Source organism: Dendropsophus ebraccatus, chromosome 13 (genome assembly GCF_027789765.1).
Source record: "Dendropsophus ebraccatus isolate aDenEbr1 chromosome 13, aDenEbr1.pat, whole genome shotgun sequence".
Classification (NCBI taxonomy): domain Eukaryota; kingdom Metazoa; phylum Chordata; class Amphibia; order Anura; family Hylidae; genus Dendropsophus; species Dendropsophus ebraccatus.
The window spans coordinates 29,986,673-30,006,509 of NC_091466.1; the positions used below are offsets into that span (position 1 = coordinate 29,986,673).

General features: G+C 43.3%; 1 protein-coding gene across 1 annotated transcript in view; it reads right to left on the reverse strand.

Annotated features, from left to right (window-relative positions):
* The window catches only part of ADAMTSL4 (ADAMTS like 4), a 111,371-nt gene that overhangs the window by 67,746 nt on the left and 23,788 nt on the right, over positions 1-19,837 (reverse strand). The window contains exons 2-4 of the mRNA XM_069949752.1: positions 13,627-13,693; positions 7,409-8,157; positions 2,312-3,419 (exon numbers count right to left, since the gene is read on the reverse strand). Of these exons, the coding sequence (XP_069805853.1) occupies positions 2,312-3,419; positions 7,409-8,157; positions 13,627-13,692 (1,923 nt within the window). The 5' untranslated portion in view covers position 13,693. The remainder of the gene's footprint in view (positions 1-2,311; positions 3,420-7,408; positions 8,158-13,626; positions 13,694-19,837) is intronic.

The following is a 19,837-nucleotide window of genomic DNA, read 5'->3' on the forward strand; positions in this document are numbered from 1 at the left end:
TTTTCAGTGGTGAGGTGGAAAGTATACACAACGATTCGTGTCCATCAAAATAGTCATACAAGGAACTGGTGACAGCACTCAAATAGGAGAGGGGTAAATTAGTCCCTAAAAACTTATAGGTGAAGTATGAGGCAACACAAAAGACCAAACTGGATAACCTGAAGGTGACACCAAGACCATGGAGGAGATTTATCAAACATGGTCTAAAGTAAAACCGGCTCAGTTGCCCCTAGCAACCAATCATGGATCCCCGCCACCCCACCCCCCTACTCACCTATTCCCTCACCAGATGTGGCCTGGACTACGATGCCACGAGAAGAAGGCAGCGTAGTCCACGACACTTCTGTTGAACATGTAGCCAGCCGACACGGGGGAATAGGTGAATACTCAGATGCAATTACAAGAGCGCACATCATGCGCTCCTGTCATCTCTGCTGCCGGGCAGCAGAGGGGTGATGGGTGCCGTGATCCGCACTAGGACATGTCCTATTTTTTCGCAGTGGGGATCACAAGACGGATCATGTGAATGGCTGCATTCACTTTAATGGCACCTAAAACTGTCCCTGGTCGCGGATCATGGTCGCGACAATGGACAATTTTACTGGATGTGTGAATGCAGCCTAACAATGGAGACTGTACCATGCAGGGAGAAGGAAAAGGCACCAAGCAAGGAAATGAAGATCCCTGTCTTGTCCTTCTCCTGGCTCTAACAATTTGAACATCCAGACCCGCAACTCTCCACCAACAGATCGCATGAGTGGAGAGAAGGCTTAATTAGTCGATAGTTATTAAAAGTGTATGGCTACCTTAAGGCTATGTTTACACACAGTATTTCCATTAGTCTTTTTGTCATTATTTTTTTTTAACCAAAAACTGGAGTGGAACGGCCAGGGCAAAACTATAATGGAAATATTTGCACAGCCTCTGTGTTTTCAACCCACCTCTTGTAGAACTGACCAAAAGACTGATGGAAATTTCTATGAATGAACATAGCCTAAGGGTGCAATGTGCTTGCTGCAGTCAGTAGATGTATGATCAATCAAGGACAATATTGTTGGACAGTCTCCTCGGGTAACGTCAACTTTCACCAGCGCTTAATCATCTAACCAAGCGAATACACTGTAGATTGTGTAGCCAGCTTACAATCAGTCCTGCCATGTTTGCACGTGACTGTTTTACAAATATAGACATTAAGAAACAGAGATTAAAATAGTCTATGGCACCATACCAAGGGAATCCAATTAAAGAAAGTTATATAGTTCTTTAGACTTGACAGAACTCTCTAATTGCTGGGTGGGAGCGAGTTTTGCGGTTGCCCAAGGAACTGTAGCTGAACACAAGACCTGAGGAGCATGCCGCCTATAAACCAGCTGATTTCTCAGTCACAGACTTTGATGGATATTATAAGGAGCCGACGCAGACGGCAGATATTTCCCAGCTAAGACGTTGTGAGAGAAAGGCAAATGCAAACATGTCAAAGATGAATTATAATTAGAACTTGTTTAAACAATGCTGAGGGCTGCTCACAGTAGACATATCTTGTTCCATTTTTATCGACTGTCATACAAATAGTAAAAAATGTTTACAATGGGCCCACAAAGGGAAAGTACAGATAAGTTGGAACATGCATACCTTACACAAGATGGGCCTCTTATTCCTCTGCAAGTGGACCCCATTCCAAATTCAATACAAGGCAATGTGACTTTGTCAATTTTCAAGATGTCTGGGGTCTCATTTACATTATAACAGAGTCATATAAAAATGACCTAAGAAGGTAAAGGTGAGCATGCTCAGCTGTCTCTATAACTCCTATGACTCAAAATGCTTGCTGCCATTTCACCTCCGATAATAGAAACTGGGCATCCTGTCTTACGGGGGCCTAGTAGTTGGACCCCCACCACTGGACCATAACATTTCACACCTCATCATCTATTCTTTTATTAATTCTTGTAGAATTAGTTTTATGGTACAAATGTACCAAAAAAACATAAAGGATGTGATGGAAATACTATTTGTATCTATTCACATACAGTCATAAAGTTCAGTTGGGTATAGGAAATAAAAATGACTAAAATGACTAAGGTAGGTCTGTATTTAAAATGGCACAGGCCTCCCTTGGTTCTTCTTAACCTTAGTTTTCCATAGGGTCCTATGATGATCTAAGACCAGTTTCATAGAACCAAAGGAGATTTGGGCATTGTGGCCAAAGAATAAGTTGTATTAAACAAGACATGGAAATTACGGATCATAAGTGGTCCATAATGTCTGTTTAACCATATGAACTAGAAACAGGGATGTGATATTAGCATACCTCTTGAGTGCAAGACTTGTATTGCTTCTTTGGGCCCGCACAGTGAAACTCTTCTGTTCCAGGATTATACAGGGAAAGTGGAACTTCAGAATTTTGATGATGGCTGTGTCTTGGGTCCTGACCTCTTTCGAAGGTATGGGAAGGGTTTCTTCCCAGTGAAGTCCAAGTGTCTCCTTGCAAAGGTCTGGAAGGTTGGTCTCTGAAAATGCTCTGATATGTTCTGCTGCCATCCGTACTGTGCCTATAAGGACTCTGCCTTTGGCTACGGGATCTAGGTCTGTGTGAAGAATCAGATTTATGACCGTGTTGATCATGTTCAATTTCCTTATCGTGTCTGGCATCAGAATTATGTAAAGGTGTCCTTCCATGCCCATTTGATGGTTCCATTGGCTCATCATAACTTGTCTTCTCATCCATGCTCTGACCAACAACTTTGGATTGCATTGGTTTAGAAGCCCGTGTCAATAGTGGAGACTGAGTTGACAGTATTTTGTGTCCCAGCTTTTCACTGACCCCTGATGTTCTGGTGTTAGAACCATGTAATGTTCCACCATCCCCATGCTCAGTGGGCCGTATCAAAACATCTTCTTCCTTTTCGGTCTCTGTATCCCAAAAAACATCCTGGAGATTGGCGTCAGTTCTTGGATGGTTAAAAGTCTGCCTTCCAACCATCAAGGCAGAATCAGCTTCTCCACCAACAGACTCATGTTCTGAAGACTCTCCTTCAAGTTGCCTATGCTGAAAACCATTTAGCATGGTTTGTGTTGAAGAATTAACTAGTTTTTCCGACCAAGATGGATGATCAGACTCACTAGACCTTTTGGGTTTTTTGGAGGATGGCATTACTTTTTTCAAAGGTGTATCAAAGGGGTCAATAGCTTGATCTAGAGATTCAGTACCATGTTCTCCAATGCTGTCTAATGATTTTTGGGTTGCTGTTAAGCCCTTCTTTCTCTCTCCCCTCGGGGTAGCAGTAGTACTGAAGGTCATAAACTTGTGATGTCTCTTAAAGCGTTGCGATTCCTCTTTTTCAGTATGCAAGGGCAATGCAAATGGTACTTTTCCATAACCATATCTCCCAGGCTTAATCGCATTTCTTACACGAGACCTGTGGGAAAAAGAAAGAATAAATATCTCTGATCATAAGAAAGTTAAAGTTATAATGGTTATGAATGTGCATCACTCATTACAGAACACAACACATGACTCATTATAAGGGCCATGTTATCATCTGGCTAAAATAAAATGCAAAAGTTCCCCTTTCACCTCATCCGTAATTCTTGGCACAAACTTCACATTAGCAAAAGGAAAACAGATTCCATGAAGGAGCTGGCCATACAAGGCATTAGGAAAGCTACAAGGATATTTAAACTCTTAATTGCTTTAAACTCATTCTCTCTGTATAGAAAAAAAGGAAATAAATGAAGTCAAAATTTCCAGCACGTTTCAGAACTTTAAATAAACAAGATTGTTATCCAGAGTCGGAATTGTTTTGGCTACTCAGTAAAATCACATCTGCTGCATTAAAAATTAAAAGTGTTAAAAGTTATAATTCTGAAGACTGAAGTTTAGTTGTGAATCGGCCTGAAATTGTACAAGGGGTGAATGCCAATAAATATGTAGTCTTTATACTTAAAGACAGCTTTAAAGTAGGTATAGATGAATAGCACAAAGCCAAATGAAATGGGATATTCTGTATAAAAGATTTATTGTGCACTTTAGAAATTCTAAAAAAAAAAAAAAAAAAAAAAAAATATGTATTTAAAGGGAAGGTTCATCATTAAACAGTAAAAAGCAAACAGTACATTTACAGATGTGTAGATAAAGGCATTTGCTAGGAAAAAAAACTTGAAAAATACTCTCTCACCTTTCGACCTGGCATTCTGTGTCAAACGGATTTAAAGGGGTTGTCCAGTGAAAATTAGGGATGGTCCGAACAGAGTTTGGTTCGGGTTCGTACGAACCCGAACTCTCGGCAATGATTCCCGCTGTCTGCCCGCTCCGTGGAGAGGGTGGATACAGCGGGAGGAGCACCTGGAAAACTGGGATACAGCCATAGCCATAGGCTGTATCCCAGTTTTCCAGGCGGTCCTCCCGCTGTATCCACCCACTGCACGGAGCGGGCAGACAGCGGGAATCTGATGCCGAGCGTTCAGGTTCATACGAACCCGAACTTCTGCAGTTTCGGACCATCCCTAGTGAAAATCTTTTTCTTTCAAATCAACTGATTTGTAATTTACTTCTATTAAAAAATTCTCAAGTCTTCCCCTACTTATCAGCTACTATATGCCCTGCAGGAAGTGTTGTTTTATTTTCACTCTGACACAGTGCTCTCTGCTGACATCTCTGGCCGAGACAGGAACTGTCCAGAGCAGGAGAGGTTTTCTATGGGGATTTTCTTGATTTGAAAGAAAAAGATTTTCGCTGGATAACCCCTTTAATGGAGTTGTCTAGGATGTAGAAAAGATTTTATTTTTTCTTGCTCCCCACCACTCTACTTCCACAGGTAACATACAGTGATTCCAATACGATACAAAGGACCAGCGTGTTGCAGGTGAAATGAATTTTTATTCGGACCCATAAGACCACAGATACATCAGTTAGTATTCACACACAGATGTCAACGCATTTCTGATGCTATCGCATCCTTAATCATGACAGTTGTATTCCTCTATGGAGCTGGTTTTTAAACCCTATGCTCCACCCCTTGCTGATGTCAGCACTTGATTAACTGCACATGTTATATGGGTAAAGTGAATTAAAACCAACACAAACAGTTTAAAAACAATACTACTGGGATATAACAGTATTCATATGCCATTATTTACACTATATACATATGGTTGAGCTGCAAGTCACAGACATTATACAATGCTTTTGATAAAGAAGTAGTATGAGGCCATCCATTCATAAATCTAGTAATGTAGTAGCAACTCACGTCTGAGTTTTAACCCCTTCGGGGAGCAAGTTCCAAGCTGGAAAATCCAAAAGGCTTCCCTCTGTTGTAACTTACTCTTCCTATCACCTCCTCTCTGTAGTGGTATGACCTTTTCTATAGCATGGAACCGCATGGAATCCGTTTTGCCTCCATGTTTCTCCATGAAATGTATGGATGCCCCTGATAGGTTCCTAGTGGTGCTATGGTTTACGTCATACAAATGCTCCAATATACGTGTGCGGAGACACCTAGTTGTGCATCCTATATACATGAGACTGCAATCTGTGCAGTGTATAGCGTAAACCACAAAATCACTATCACAGTTCAAAAAATGTTTAATAGCAAACCTATGTTTAATTTCACTGTCACTTTAATATTTGGTTTGTGTGGCATGGCGGCATACACTGCATCTCCCACACCTGTAGAACCCTTTACATGAGAGCCATGTTTGTGGGGGAATGTTTGTCCTTGGCACTGAAGGGGACAAAACATCACCCAGTGTTCTTGCACGTCTAGAGACTATGTTACACCCATCTTTTAGAATTTCATCTAGCACCGGATCTCCCTGTAAGATATGTAAATTTCTCTGAATGATGCTTTTTACACTCCTGAATTGCGGGCTGTATCTTGTTACTAATGTTGGTATGTTTCTTGTCATATTTTGTTTGTGTTCGTTTTTCCTTCCCAATATCATATCATGTCTGTCCTTTTTGTCCACTCTCACCCTGGCCCTGCGTAGCATCCATTCAGGATAGCCCCGTTGACGAAGCCTATCCCGACTGATGCTGCATTCCCTGTCATATGCCTCATATGTGCTGCAATTACGTCTCATGCGTATCATTTCACCCAATGGGATTGATTTGATCGTATGAGGCAGATGACTGCTGTGAGCATGTAAAGTAATATTACCCGATATGGGCTTCCTATGAGTTCTGGTAATTACAATCTCATCCGGAATTGCTTCCAGAATGAGATCAAGAAATACAATTTGTTTGTTAGGTTATCCATGAGTGAATTGAAGGGACCAGGGATTGGAGTTGGCATACTCCAGAAATTGTGGTATGGCAGGTACAGGACCACTCCAGACCAGCAGCAAGTCATCTATGTACCTGCCATACCACATTATGAACTCTGCAAACGGATTATCATGAGTGTATATGTACATTTCTTCCCAGTAAGCCATGGCTAGGTTTGCCATGGAGGGTGAATGTCTGGCCCCCATGGAAACTCCATCCAGCTGCAAATAGTACACATCATAACACTGGAAATAATTATGTGTCATCAGATACCATGCCACCGATTTAATGAATATTTGTAAATTTTCATCATAGGGACTATGTCTCTTAAGGTGGTGGTCAAGTGCCTCCATTGCAAGGTCATGTGGGATGCTGGTGTACAATGACACCACATCCATGCCCAGCCAATGGAGGTCACTATCCCACTTAAAATCTACAAAGGCCTGCAATACAGCCCCCGTGTCCTTAAGATAGCCAGGGGTGCGCTGGACCAGCAGCTGCAAGACATCATCCAACATACAGTGATTATCATATGCCATAACACTGGCAATATTGTGTGGCTACTGGCCATTGCTTATGGGTGTGGTTTACTTTGAATGCTATGATCACAATATGATACTCGCACCATCTCTTCTTATAAGGTATACTTCAGAGATGAAAGCAGGATAGAAGTGGAATGTTGGGGGAATGTTGGGGGGGCAAGAAACACGAGCCTCTTTGACTTTAACCACCAAAATGTAGTCAGCTAGTGACTATGTTCACTATGTAATTTTCTGAGCATAAATGTGATTGGGTACGAACCCAAATGTCCAAAAATGCATATATTCAAAAATAATAATAAAAAAAGACCCACAGTCCCTGTCTATGTTTGACCCATGTCTGTATGCACACATATATGTTGGCAAAATGTGTTGTAAATCTACCCTAAGAAGGACGAGGCTAAGAACATTTTAGGCGTATAATTATAATTTATGCCTACTCCACGCTAATGTTCTGCTGGACAAGTCTAACCCCAGAAAAGTCTGACCAAGTATGCTCTAAATATTGACCCCTTGGGTCAACATCTTCGTCATTTGTACAGTTTCCAACATTGCCAATAAACCTCTTTCAAAGTGGTTCTTTTTTTTTACACATGATTCTTACCTTCGTGAGAAACGAGACTCTTTAGTGGGAGATAAAGGTGGCATTGCCCGTACTGGGTTGGTTTCCTCCCAGCTATCAGGTTTTAGAAGAGGGATGGAATCTGGAAAGAATGGCCATGGCTGTGAGGGGTCATCAGCTCGCGAGTTGTTCTTTCTGTGGAAAGGGACATCTTGGTGTGGTTTTCTGTGTATGGAGACAGTTTCAGGAGCACGTAGTGCATCTTGCCTGTGTGGCATGTCCAGTGGTGATGGCTGCCAAAGTGTTTCTGGCGGTTGAGGTGCTGTCCGTCCCCGGTTTGATGTGGACCTGTGATAAGGAGGTTGATTCCGTCTTGTATATGAGGGATCGGAACCTCCAGTAAACATCTCTTCTCGGGCATTACGACTAAATTGATTATATCGACCATGTGAAGGGTTTCTTGGTACGTAGGGCTCCACAAATGGAGCCGAAACCTCTCTTTCTACATGAAGCGGATATGATGGCCTTGCCTGTGCCACAGAGTAAATACTGCCTCTCTCATCACGGAAAGGTGGCTCTGGATGAGGTTGAATGTTGTGTGGGTTTGGCTCTGACCTTGGTACCCAAGGGACCTGTTGATATGGAGACAAGCAGGTCCGGCTTCTTTCAATAACCCCTAGGGCACAGGTCTGTGAACAAGAGGACCATGAACCCCAGGGACCCCATGTGCCAGCAATTTTATTTTCGGCAGGGTCATCTTCCGAAGTTTGTCTGGATCTCCGATGAGACACCTGTAAAGTATAAAAAGAGAATTTCAGATCATTCAGACAATTTTGGAACTTTTGACACAGAAAAACAACCATTTTGTAAACATTTAAAAAAAACATTGTCAATAGCTTGCATATTATTTTTATATAAAATTTACCAGTTCAGATCTCTACAAGCCCAACTACTAACCCCACAGGATGGATTTCTGTCCCAACAAAAGGTAGTCAGATATAGACCAATACACATTGTTCTCATATATCTGCTACAATCAGCAACACATGTTGAATGGAAACAAACTATATGGATGGAAAACTGCTCATCCATGTAACAACTTCCATTCAGACAAAGTTTTAAAGATGGGAATAGCATATAATAGATGTCAGATCCCCATAAACCTGCAAATCTCTTCATAAGCCACTCATCACACGCCAATCTCTCATAGACATCAATTATCCCCCGGCACATCACACTAGTATGAGCTATCAGAAGCGTGATACAACAATTATTCTCATAAAGGGCTCACAGGGACAAGTACATTTGCACTCTAATATGATAATTTTCATCTTTCATTAAAGGACTTATGGTTGACAGAAGAAAAGTTCATGCTTTTTTGACGTTGCGTGCGCTATCAGGACTGGGATCTGTATTTTCTATAAAGAGCTGCTTGACAATGGCTTATTGCGGAAGAAGAATGGACTTTGCCAAGTCAGAAATAGCTTCACATTCTCCCTGTAACAATGGTATGTGCTGTCACTGGGATTCCGAGAGCAACAGATACAGGGATTCCTGACATCAGAGCTTACTATGGTTACCCATACATCACGTGCTGCTTTCTGAAAGCAATCTAGGCATTCCATCCACTTTATGTATTGGAAGACGTACATTGTAATGAAGCAATACAATCAGCTTTTGAATCCCACTGTCTGTCCGCTCTGTGGAGAAGGTGGAAACAGCCCAAGCACCACATGGAAAAAATAGATACAGTCTAAGGCTACCTCCACCTTCTCCGGGCAGACAGCGGGATTTAAAAGCCAATGGTTTTGCCTGCTTAGCTCATCTCTAGTTGCTAGTCTTGTGCAGTTTAGTTCCTTCTCTCCCGGGGAACCATCATGAGGTTTCGGACACCCATTCTGTAAGTGTTACTTGATGGAATCTAGGCTTTACAGTGAATCTCACCTAGATATGAGGATTACCCGTATCCAGCACACGGCTACTTTGTTGAGGATAGCATTACTTGTTTTTCGTCTCCAGTGAAGCATGGTTCCCTCATAATGGAGGAATTAAATGAAAGCAGAGACGGCATATTGGGCATTTTGGCTTCTCCTTCTGAAGAAGAGATTACACCAAATTCTCAAAGCTCCCATCTCGGGATACTTCTACTATTACCATCATTCGGACTGTTACCAGTGGTCAAGGAGTATAAGAAAACTGGTGGAAACCATGGAAAATTGTATTTTCTCGATAACTCCTTTAATCCATTTGCACTGTAACTATGGCTTTTACATTACGCCCAGCACCATACGCTTACGGCACTGTGGTCTCAAGGCATGTGACTGACATCCTCTTCACAGCATGGTCATGGCTGGAGAAAACTCTGATTCCGGCCGTTTATCCCAATATAGATAGGGGTATTCCTTTAATTTATACGTAATGCAGGATTAGTTTGTTATCTGACTAAAGACTGCCGTAAATAAGCATGTAAAGTATGTAACCAATGTAACACCTCTTTCCAATTATAAGATGTAAGACCTTCAAGGAAACCTCTGTGAATCACACAGTAAAGAGATTTATCCCTTTGATGCTATGGAATAATTTACTGGTCTGGGGAGCAGCTAATGGTTCCTGCATGGTATAAGTCTTATGGCAATGAGAACCATCCTATGGTCTGTGATAGAAGTCAGGTTTTCATGTCCCAGGGCGTTTCGATGACAACATCAATTTTAGTACTTCTTCAACCAAAGATGCTTTACTGCTCCAGGATGACCATGTAAAGGCCATCAAAGCCTGAGATAAAAGTAGATGGCAAGGTCTAGGAATCAAATGTCAATGTTTACTATGAAGACAATTAAAGTACTCGGATTCCACCATGTGTTCTCTAGATGGTGGAACTACAATACATTCACCTTAAGTTTATAGTGTGGTTAGTTTACGGCCATGAGGATATGAAACACCTTATCATTATTAAATCATGTTTATTTAATGATTTTTTGCTGTTGTGTTGATTAAACTTTTTTGTTCCTTGAACTACACTTTAAGGGTATATCCACACTACGGAATCCCACCTCAGATTCCGCAGCTCGCCATAGCATCTCCGCTGGTCCCATAGGCTTCTTCTAGTTTGACAGATTCTACTGAGCAGGTTCAATCTTCAGGCAGACAGCAGAATCTGCCAAACCATAGAATGAAGCCTATGGGACCAGTGGAGATGTGTGTGGCCGCGAGCAGGGGCGAGCTGCAGAATCTGGGGTGGGTGATCTGATGGGATTCTGTAGTAAGGACATACCCTAAGGGGAACTCTGGAGAGGGAAAAAAAACTTTTTCAATCAACTGGTACCAGGAAGTTATATAGATTTGTAAATTAAGATGTAATTGTAAAAAATGTAAGTCTCCCAGTACTTATCAGCTGCTGTATGTCCTTCAGAAAGTGGTGTATTCTTTCCAGTCTGACACAGTGCTCTCTGCTGCCACCTCTGTTCATGCCAGGAACTGTTTAGAGTGGTAGCAAACACCTATAGAAAAACTCTTTTGCTCTGAACAGTTCCTGACACAGACAGAGGTGGAAGCAGAGTGCAAATTGTCAGGCGGGAAAACATACAGCTGCTGTATGTCCTGCAGGAAGTGGTGTATTGTTTCCAGTCTGACACAGTGTTCTCTGCTGCCATTTTTGTCCGTGATAAGAACTGTCCAGAGCAGCAGCAAATCCCCATATTGCTTTTTACAGCACTGTGTCAGACTGAAAAGAATATACCACTTCCTGCAGGACATACAGCAGTTGATAAGTACTGGAAGACTTGAGATTTTTTAAATAGAAGTAATTTACAAATCTACATAACTTTATGGTACCTGTTACTTTGAGGGAAAAAAAAGTTTTTAGCTGGAGTACCCTTTTAAGCATCTAATACAAAAATGCTATATAAAACCACAGCAAAAACTCCAGTGAGTAAAAAATGAATAATTTTATTAATAATGCTGCAAATGCCATAACATTTCCACCAGTGCCCAGTGTGTATGTGGCCTAAAACTCCCCATTGCTAAAATAAAAGTAAATAAAAAAAGAATGCAGCATTGTCAATTGTTCCCATTTAACCCAGTACTTTCTAGCTGGTCACACATCTAATCTCAGTGGGAAAGAACATTTTTGGGATGCCTCCATGCTCAAATTTCCTCTAAGTCATACATAGAAATTTGAGGGGTCACCTGGCCGTACATTGTTCTGGCTCTCCTGCAAACACAGAGCAGATTAAATGCACATATTCAGGCTTGTCGCTAAGCTCAGCAGGAGCTGGATAAGATAAAATTGCAGCCATTGTGTACATTCACCTAGCAAGTGAACCGTTTCCTAAACAGAAACAAGGAGTAGACTAAATCAGCCCCAACCTCATCACCCGCGCATGACTTGTCAAGCATCAAGGACAATGAGGTCTCCTGCTGGGGATGTAAATAAGCAGAGGCTCAAAAGACTCATCAATAAGTGTTATACAATATCTGGGTTACAGGAGGAGGACAAAGGCCAAGCACCGCCGAATGCCAGGAACGGCCAGGTCTTAAGGGACTGAACTCTGCAATGACCAAGGCTGCCATTGTTCATGTACTATAAATGCCATTAGCCTGTTTGTCCTTTATCAACAGGAGAATATGGTCTGGAGATCATAAATCCTAAAAGATTAATCTTTACTTCCATTAAAACATAATAACACAGAGAATAGACCAAGGGGGTGTTTTTCAAACGCGCATTACCCCCCCCCTTAAAAAAAGATATGTTATAAGCAGACGTACTTACCACCAGAGCAGCTATAGCGGCTGCTATGGGGCCTGCCACATCAGGGGGTCCATCCCCGCAATACACTGGGCTTCCTGAGCTGTCTTCATCCTACTAAGAGAGATGCCTACCAAATGGGTCTCTATGTACTGGGGGGGGGGGGGTTAGGATACCAGGGGAGATGCCTATTTTGGGGACACTATCTACTAGGGGGATACCAGGGGAGATGCCTAACATATGTTATCTAGTGGGCGGTGGGTTAAAAAAAGGGGGATTACCTACAGTGGGATGGGGGGAGAGGAGCCCAATCAAAAGTTTGCTATGGGGCCTAGTCCTTTCTAGTTACGCCCCTGATTATGAGACCATCTTGTGTCAGATTGGAGGGGTCTGAACACCTAAACTCTACAATATGTCAAAAGTTTTTTCAAAGCGTCAGGTACTCTTTAAAAATCTGATGCATTCTTAGACCAGTTACTGAAAGGATTGGCCATTTTTGTTCATGGCTTTTTCCCCCCTCCAGACGGGTGACTGACCTGTCTGGACCAACAACTAGATAGACAAATTTGCTGTGGTCTACTGACCTGACGACCTTAACTTATCGTTGGATGACAACCAACAGATTCACAAGTGCTACTACTCTAAAATGGCCAACTAATCGATGGGTAGGGAGGGGCTATCCTTATATCGTTGGGGTTCCCATTTAAGTCAGTGTCGTTCTTCTGCCATCGCTCCTTTTACACGGAGCAATTTGCACGGACTGTCACTGCACAAATTCTTCTCTTTCAACATGTTGAAAGACCACGATCAGCCAACATCGTGCATATCAGCTGATCGTGGCCTTTTAACTTGTCCTATTACACCAAAAGATTATTATCTTGAACGTCCAGTAATCGGCCAAGTAAGGCCGATAATTGTTTTGTGTAATAGGGCCTTAGAGGGGTTATCCAGCGCTACAGAAACATGGCCACTTTTCCCCCTAGTGTTGTCTCCAGTTCAGGTGCAGTTTGCAATTAAGCTCCATTTACTTCAATGGAACGGAGTTTCAAAACCCCACCCAAACTGGAGACAACAGTAGGGAGAAAGTGGCCATGTTTTTGTAGCGCTGGATAACCCCTTTAATACTACCAAGTAATCAAGACAATGGAGGGACTCTTTGCAGTCTATTTAAAAAACACTTTCTTGACATTAACTCCACCAAGATACTAGTGCATTCCAATACTCTTAAAGAAAGATGGTGTAAGGATAAGCACAATAGATCCCCCAATGTTTTCAACAGGATTTGTGAAAATATATAATGACATTTCATGTCTTTTATGACTTCTATTCCTTTTATGCATATGAATGTCTACTTTGCTAATACTGTAGTGTTTTGTATATATGTTAAGGATCATAAGAACACACAAAGGAACTTGGCGGTGGTAATAAGGCACCACAAACATAAATGGAGCCTAGCATTTCCCGCTACTGGCAAGCATTGGGGGAGGGAATCACTTCATGTCATGATGAGACTCACCTTTTCACTCCCGTGACACAGATGAATGATCAACAAGTGGAGGAAAAGGCACTGGAATCTGGACATCCTATGGAAAAATAAAAGAACCTGTATTACCTATAACGTAAAGTTACATTTTACACATACCCCACTGCTCATGCATGTAGAAGTGACAGATGACATCCATACTCACTAAATTTAGGACCATAATGATTTCTACTGTACAACACAAACTTTTCCTCTTCATTTTCCTAAGTATTTTATATATACATATATTAAGTAGCAGCTGTGACTTTGATTGTAGCCTTAGGCCATGTTCACGCAATTTGCAACAACGGCCGTGATTTATGTTGGTACTGCAGTATCGGCCAGGATGATATTCAGTAACATCGGCAGTTCTGTGACCTGTTCTGCTACACGCAATTTGAACATAGCTTTACAATGAGTGGACCCTCCCATCCTTACAATGTGTGGACCTTTCCACCCTTGCAATGTGTGGACCCTCCCATCCTTACAATATGTGGACCCTCCCACCCTTAAAATGTGTTGACCCTTTCACCTTTACAATGTGTGGACCCTTCCACCCTTACAATATGCCAACCCTTCCATCCTTACAATGTGTGGACCCTTCCACCCTTACAATATGCCAACCCTTCCACCCTTGCAATGTGTGGACCGTCCCATCCTTACAATGTGCGGACCCCTACTAGTGATCCTTTACCTATTTGCCAGCTTTCTGAACTAGAAGTATTTGAAGCCATTAATTTCCAAGCCTGCTCATTATCCACAAGCCACAAACATCAATCTGCACCTAGATTCTCCTTTCTGCAGGTTCCACCATCCTACCACATCCAGATTGTTTAGCAGGCTTGCAATGCATTATATATGCCCACTTTAGTTTTACGCCTCAATTCTACAAACTATCCAGATGGGCATTATTTCATCATACACAGTGGCGGATTATAATGTGGGCGGTTCGGGCGGCCGCCCGGGTCCAAGGCTCCGGGGGGGCCCATGCCGCGCCGCCCACATTATAATGCCCCCACGCCGCTGCGGTGACTCTCTTGTGACCGCAAGCATTGTTTTGCTTGCGGTCACAAGCGTCCGGCTCCGTCTGTCCCCCGGCTGTTGCGCAGCTGCCGGAGGTGTCCCGTCCTATCCCACGGCAGCGCGCGCATCAGAGAGCTCCCCGTGCACCTGTGGCTGTGACTTCCGGCGCACGGGGAGCTCTGTGATGCGCGCGCTGCCGGGGGATAGGACGGGACACCTCCGACAGCCGCGCATCAGCTGGGGGACAGACGGAGCCTGCAGGAGAGGAGAGGATCGACGGGGGAACGGATGGCAGGTGAGTTTTTCTTTTTTTTTTTTTTTTTAATGTTATCTGCTGTGCACAGGGCAGGAGGGGGGGGGGAGAGGGGGACCATCTATAAGGTGGGGGGAAAGAGGGGGAACATCTATAAGGTGGGGGGGGAAGGGGCAACATCTATAAGGTGGGGGGGAGAGGGGAGAGGGGGACCATCTATAAGGTGGGGGGGGAGAGGGGAGAGGGGGACCATCTATAAGGTGGGGGGGGGAAGAGGGGGAACATCTATAAGGTGGGGGGGAGAGGGGGACCATCTATAAGGTGGGGGGGGAGAGGGGGACCATCTATAAGGTGGGGGGGGAGAGGGGGACCATCTATAAGGTGGGGGAGGGAAAGAGGGGAAACATCTATAAGGTGGGGGGGGAAGGGGCAACATCTATAAGGTGGGGGGGAGAGGGGGACCATCTATAAGGTGGGGGTGGGGGGAGAGGGGGACCATCTATAAGGTGGGGGTGGGGGGAGAGGGGGACCATCTATAAGGGGGGAAGAGTGGGACCATCTATAAGGGGGGAAGGGGGATTAGCACCCTCCTCTCCTGACATCCTCTGTGCTGCTGGGACCTCCCCTATAAGACCAGCGCCCTGCTCTCCTGACATCCTCTGTGCTGCTGGGACCCTGTGACCTCCCCTATAAGATCAGCGCCCTCCTCTCCTGACATCCTCTGTGCTGCTGTGACCCTGTGACCTGCCCTATAAGATCAGCACCCTCCATCTCCTGACATCCTCTGTGCTGCTGTGACCCTGTAACCTCCCCTATAAGATCAGCGCCCTCCTATCCTAACATCCTCTGTGCTGCTGTGACCCTGTGACCTGCTCTATAAGATCAGCACCCTCCTCTCCTGACATCCTCTGTGCTGCTGTGACCCTGTGACCTCCCCTATAAGATCAGCATCCTCCTCTCCTGACATCCTCTGTGCTGCTGTGACCTCTCCTATAAGATCAGCATCCTCATCTCCTGACATCCTCTGTGCTGCTGTGACCTCCCCTGTAAGATCAGCGCCCTCCTCTCCTGACATCCTCCGTGCTGCTCGGACCTCCTTTAATAGATCAGCACCCTCCTCCTGACATCCTCTGTGCTGCTGGGACCCTGCGACCTTCCTTACTGGGGGTAGCAGCAAGGGACCAAACATTATATTTATTGGTTCCAGCAGGGAGGGGAGGCAGGCAGTGTTTATTGGGGACAGCGTGTCAGGGGGGGGCAGTAGCGGATTATAATGTGAGCAGATTGACCGGGGGGGGCCAGGTTGGGTGGACAGCCCGGGGCCCAGGGTACATTTAATCCACCACTGATCATACACTTCTATTATTCTTGTTTATCGAGGTCCAGATAAAGTTCACTACACTATTTTGGAGTTTCCAATAATATAGTCATATGGAAACAAGATTTGGAGTTGACATTCATGACATCTACTGTATGCTCATCGGCATTATGTTCCTTTAGTAGGTATGAAAACAATGTGTGCTTCGAAATCTAGCAATAAATGACATAATCCCAAGGAAAAAGCAGTGAAAATAGCACTTTCATAATTGACAGATGGTAGGAAATAGATTTAAGCACAGAAGGAATGATGGAAACAAAGAGAAAAGTGTGTCTACAGCCTTCTAAGGTAAAAGCCTGAGTCATCCCTGAGATACTTTGGTTTAACATTTGGCAACTTCTCCGTCTTTCCATGATCCTTAAATAGTAAAACACAAATCTGATAAAAGGATGATATTCTCAGGCTGTAATACTATTACTGATTTGTTCAGCACTAAAAAAGGTTAAAATAACCCATCAGAGGATGCCCAGAAAGGTCAAGCCCTAGTCCCAGTCCTAGCAAGACCATGAGGTTCTATAAAGGATATCCCCCCTTACCGATAACCTACAAGGATTATTCCCAGCTATTTTGGGCTACATTAAAGAGACTCTGACAGTAGGTTTATGTTGCCCTATCTAAGGGTAGCATAAACTAGTGACAGAGAAGCTGAACAGATTGATGTATCACTTACATTGTTCTGTGCAGCTGATCCAGAGATATCCTCCTGAGTAACATGGACAATAATAGTCCTCTCCATTATGTGCATGAGCTCAGTAGTCCTAATTATTCATGAGAAGCAGAAAACTCCACCCACCAGCTGCTGATTGGCAGTTATCTATCCATGCTGTGTATAGGCAGTCACCTGTTAATTAGCAGCTGGAGGGCGGGGGAAGGGGTGTGGCAAGAATCCTATTCTCCTGCATATTAGGAGAACAGCTGAACAGAGTAATGGAAATAATACAACAATCTGTTCAGCATTTCTGTCACTAGTTTTTGCTGCCCTCATTTAAGGCGGCATAAACCTAGGGACATATTCCCTTCTGAGTATATGAACTGTGTTTGCAATGGAACTTGCTGGATGTAGTATAAAATAAACCATATAGCTGGGTTCACACTACGTATATTTCAGTCAGTATTGTGGTCCTCATATTGCAACCAAAACCAGGAGTGGATTAAAAACACAGAAAGGCTCTGTTCACACAATGTTGAAATTGAGTGGATGGCCGCCATACAACAGTAAATAACGGCCATTATTTCAATACAACAGCCGTTGTTTTAAAATAACAGCAAATATTTGCCATTAAATGGCGGCCATCCACTCAATTTCAACATTGTGTGAACAGATCCTTTCTGTGTATTCAATCCACTCCTGGTTTTGGTTGCAATATGAGAACCGCAATAGTGACTGAAATATAGGTAGTGTGAACCCAGCCTATAGCTGGAGAGTAGGTCCCCATAATCACTAAATCACATCCAAGGGTCACCAGTCTTCCTGATGCTTCTATCCAGTGATGTACCTTGTAGAGTGTAAGCCTTCGCGGTCAGGGTTCTCTATCCCTATGTACCATTCTGACATTTACCTTATTCCCATTACGTGTTTTGATTTTGTAATGTTTCTATGTGTGATACCCAATTGCTTGTATAGCGCTCTGGAAAAAAAGGGCGCTTTGAAATAAATAAATAAATATTATAGACCATAAAGATAAGGAAGTGATATATGGACGGCATATCAACCAGGAGAATACTAATCTGAACCACACTGATATTTATTACAACTAATGGAGTTTTCATTTGCATTAGCCGGAATCCCCTTAATGCACGGATCCACCTGCCTGGCTCTTCATGAAAATTCATGTGGTGCTTAACAGTGGCCAAAGCTACATCACTGTAGAGTGCCACGTAAATATTCATGAAGAGGGAGGAAGCGGGTGGATGAAGAATTAGGGCACAGACGGGTAAAATCCCCCCCCAGTGCACCAAACGTCCTAATATAGATATAGCAATAAAAGATGTGATTTTAAAACAGTGCCGCAGATGAGGGTAATAAAGTTTTTTCCACCCTTTCTTCTAAAATATTTTTGAGCTCATGTGTTAAGAAGGCAGTGAGTGGCAAGCTGCTGATAGTGCTGATAAAAGAGCCCTGTAAGTAAATCAGTCAAGGTAAAGAGGTGTGGGGGAGTGAGGAGCCATGCATACTGTGGCTTGGCACTGTCTCTTTCATGTTTGAGCTCTGAGTATATAAACCGATTCCCTTTAGGGTAAATTCACATGGGCGGATCCGCCGGGAGTCTCACACACGAAATCCGCAGCTAATCCGCAATACACGTATTAATAATAATAAGAATAATATGTGTATTGGGGATTAGCTGCGGATTTCGTGCGTGAGACTCCCGGCGGATCGGCCCGTGTGAATTTACCCTTAGGGCTTGGGCTACACAATGAAATTTGGTAAATCTGGTAATTGCAGAGTTACCACAACACGGTGACCACCTCTTACCATAGACAGTGGGCGTCACTGACAGAACTAAATGTTGCTTTGTACCACCATCCATACACCTGGGCTCATTCGGCCAATAATAACCTTTCCCAACTCCCCCATACATATGCATGCTGTGTCAAACATGTGCGTGTTTTAGGATAAGAGGAGCAGGGGGGGCATTAAACTTCGCCAGAGAACTAAAGGATTGGGGGGATGAAATCCAACTTCTCAGCACCAACTTCAACTGTCGAGGGGCAGCCGAAATGCAACCACACACGTAAGATGGTTGACACACTGCCAATCTGATGTGTATGGCTAACCTGAAGCCTGTGAACTGGCAGTGTCTGGTAATGTAGCTCAGATCCATTCAACCAGAAACATAATGCAAGACTCCTATTTATCCACTTACAGTATATCCTATATAAGAACATCAATAGAGCTATTTATCCAGATCCATTCAACAAGAAATATATCATGGGACTGCTATGTATCCAGTCTCTAATATAATGCATAGTGTATTTTATTATATAATTCAGGGAATTTTAGTCTCTTCTTCATGGACTGTCACACGTTCTATTTAAACTCCACCTTTGCGTGCGGACAAGATAGGAAAGTGGAACTTGAATAGGAAATGTCGACATCTGGAGTGGGCACTCCCAGTCTTTTTTTTTTAAGAAAATTCTGTAAAAACTGAGTAAGCAGAAATATTAGTCACAGATCAATCGTAAAATGTTACAACACGGACTTCTAATAATGCAGAAGTACAAAAACAAACAAATCATAAAAAGAGTCACCAAGCTATTTTACAGGCTCAGCAAAAACGGTGACATTTGATAAAACGTGTGGCTTCTCCTAGATTTTGGGGATGGTCCTCAATCACAGGCTAGTAATAGTACTGCCGGGTCGGGGCATTACTAGCAATGGGAATAAAATAGAAAAGTCTGTGACAACCTGTATATATTTTTACCCAGTAGATCTGCTTACTGATCTCTTTTTTTTCTTAAAATAGGTGTCAGCCAATATGATCACCATGACAGTATTCTCAGGGTCTGTCATCCAGGAATCTACAGAATGTGGGTGACTACTTCTATAG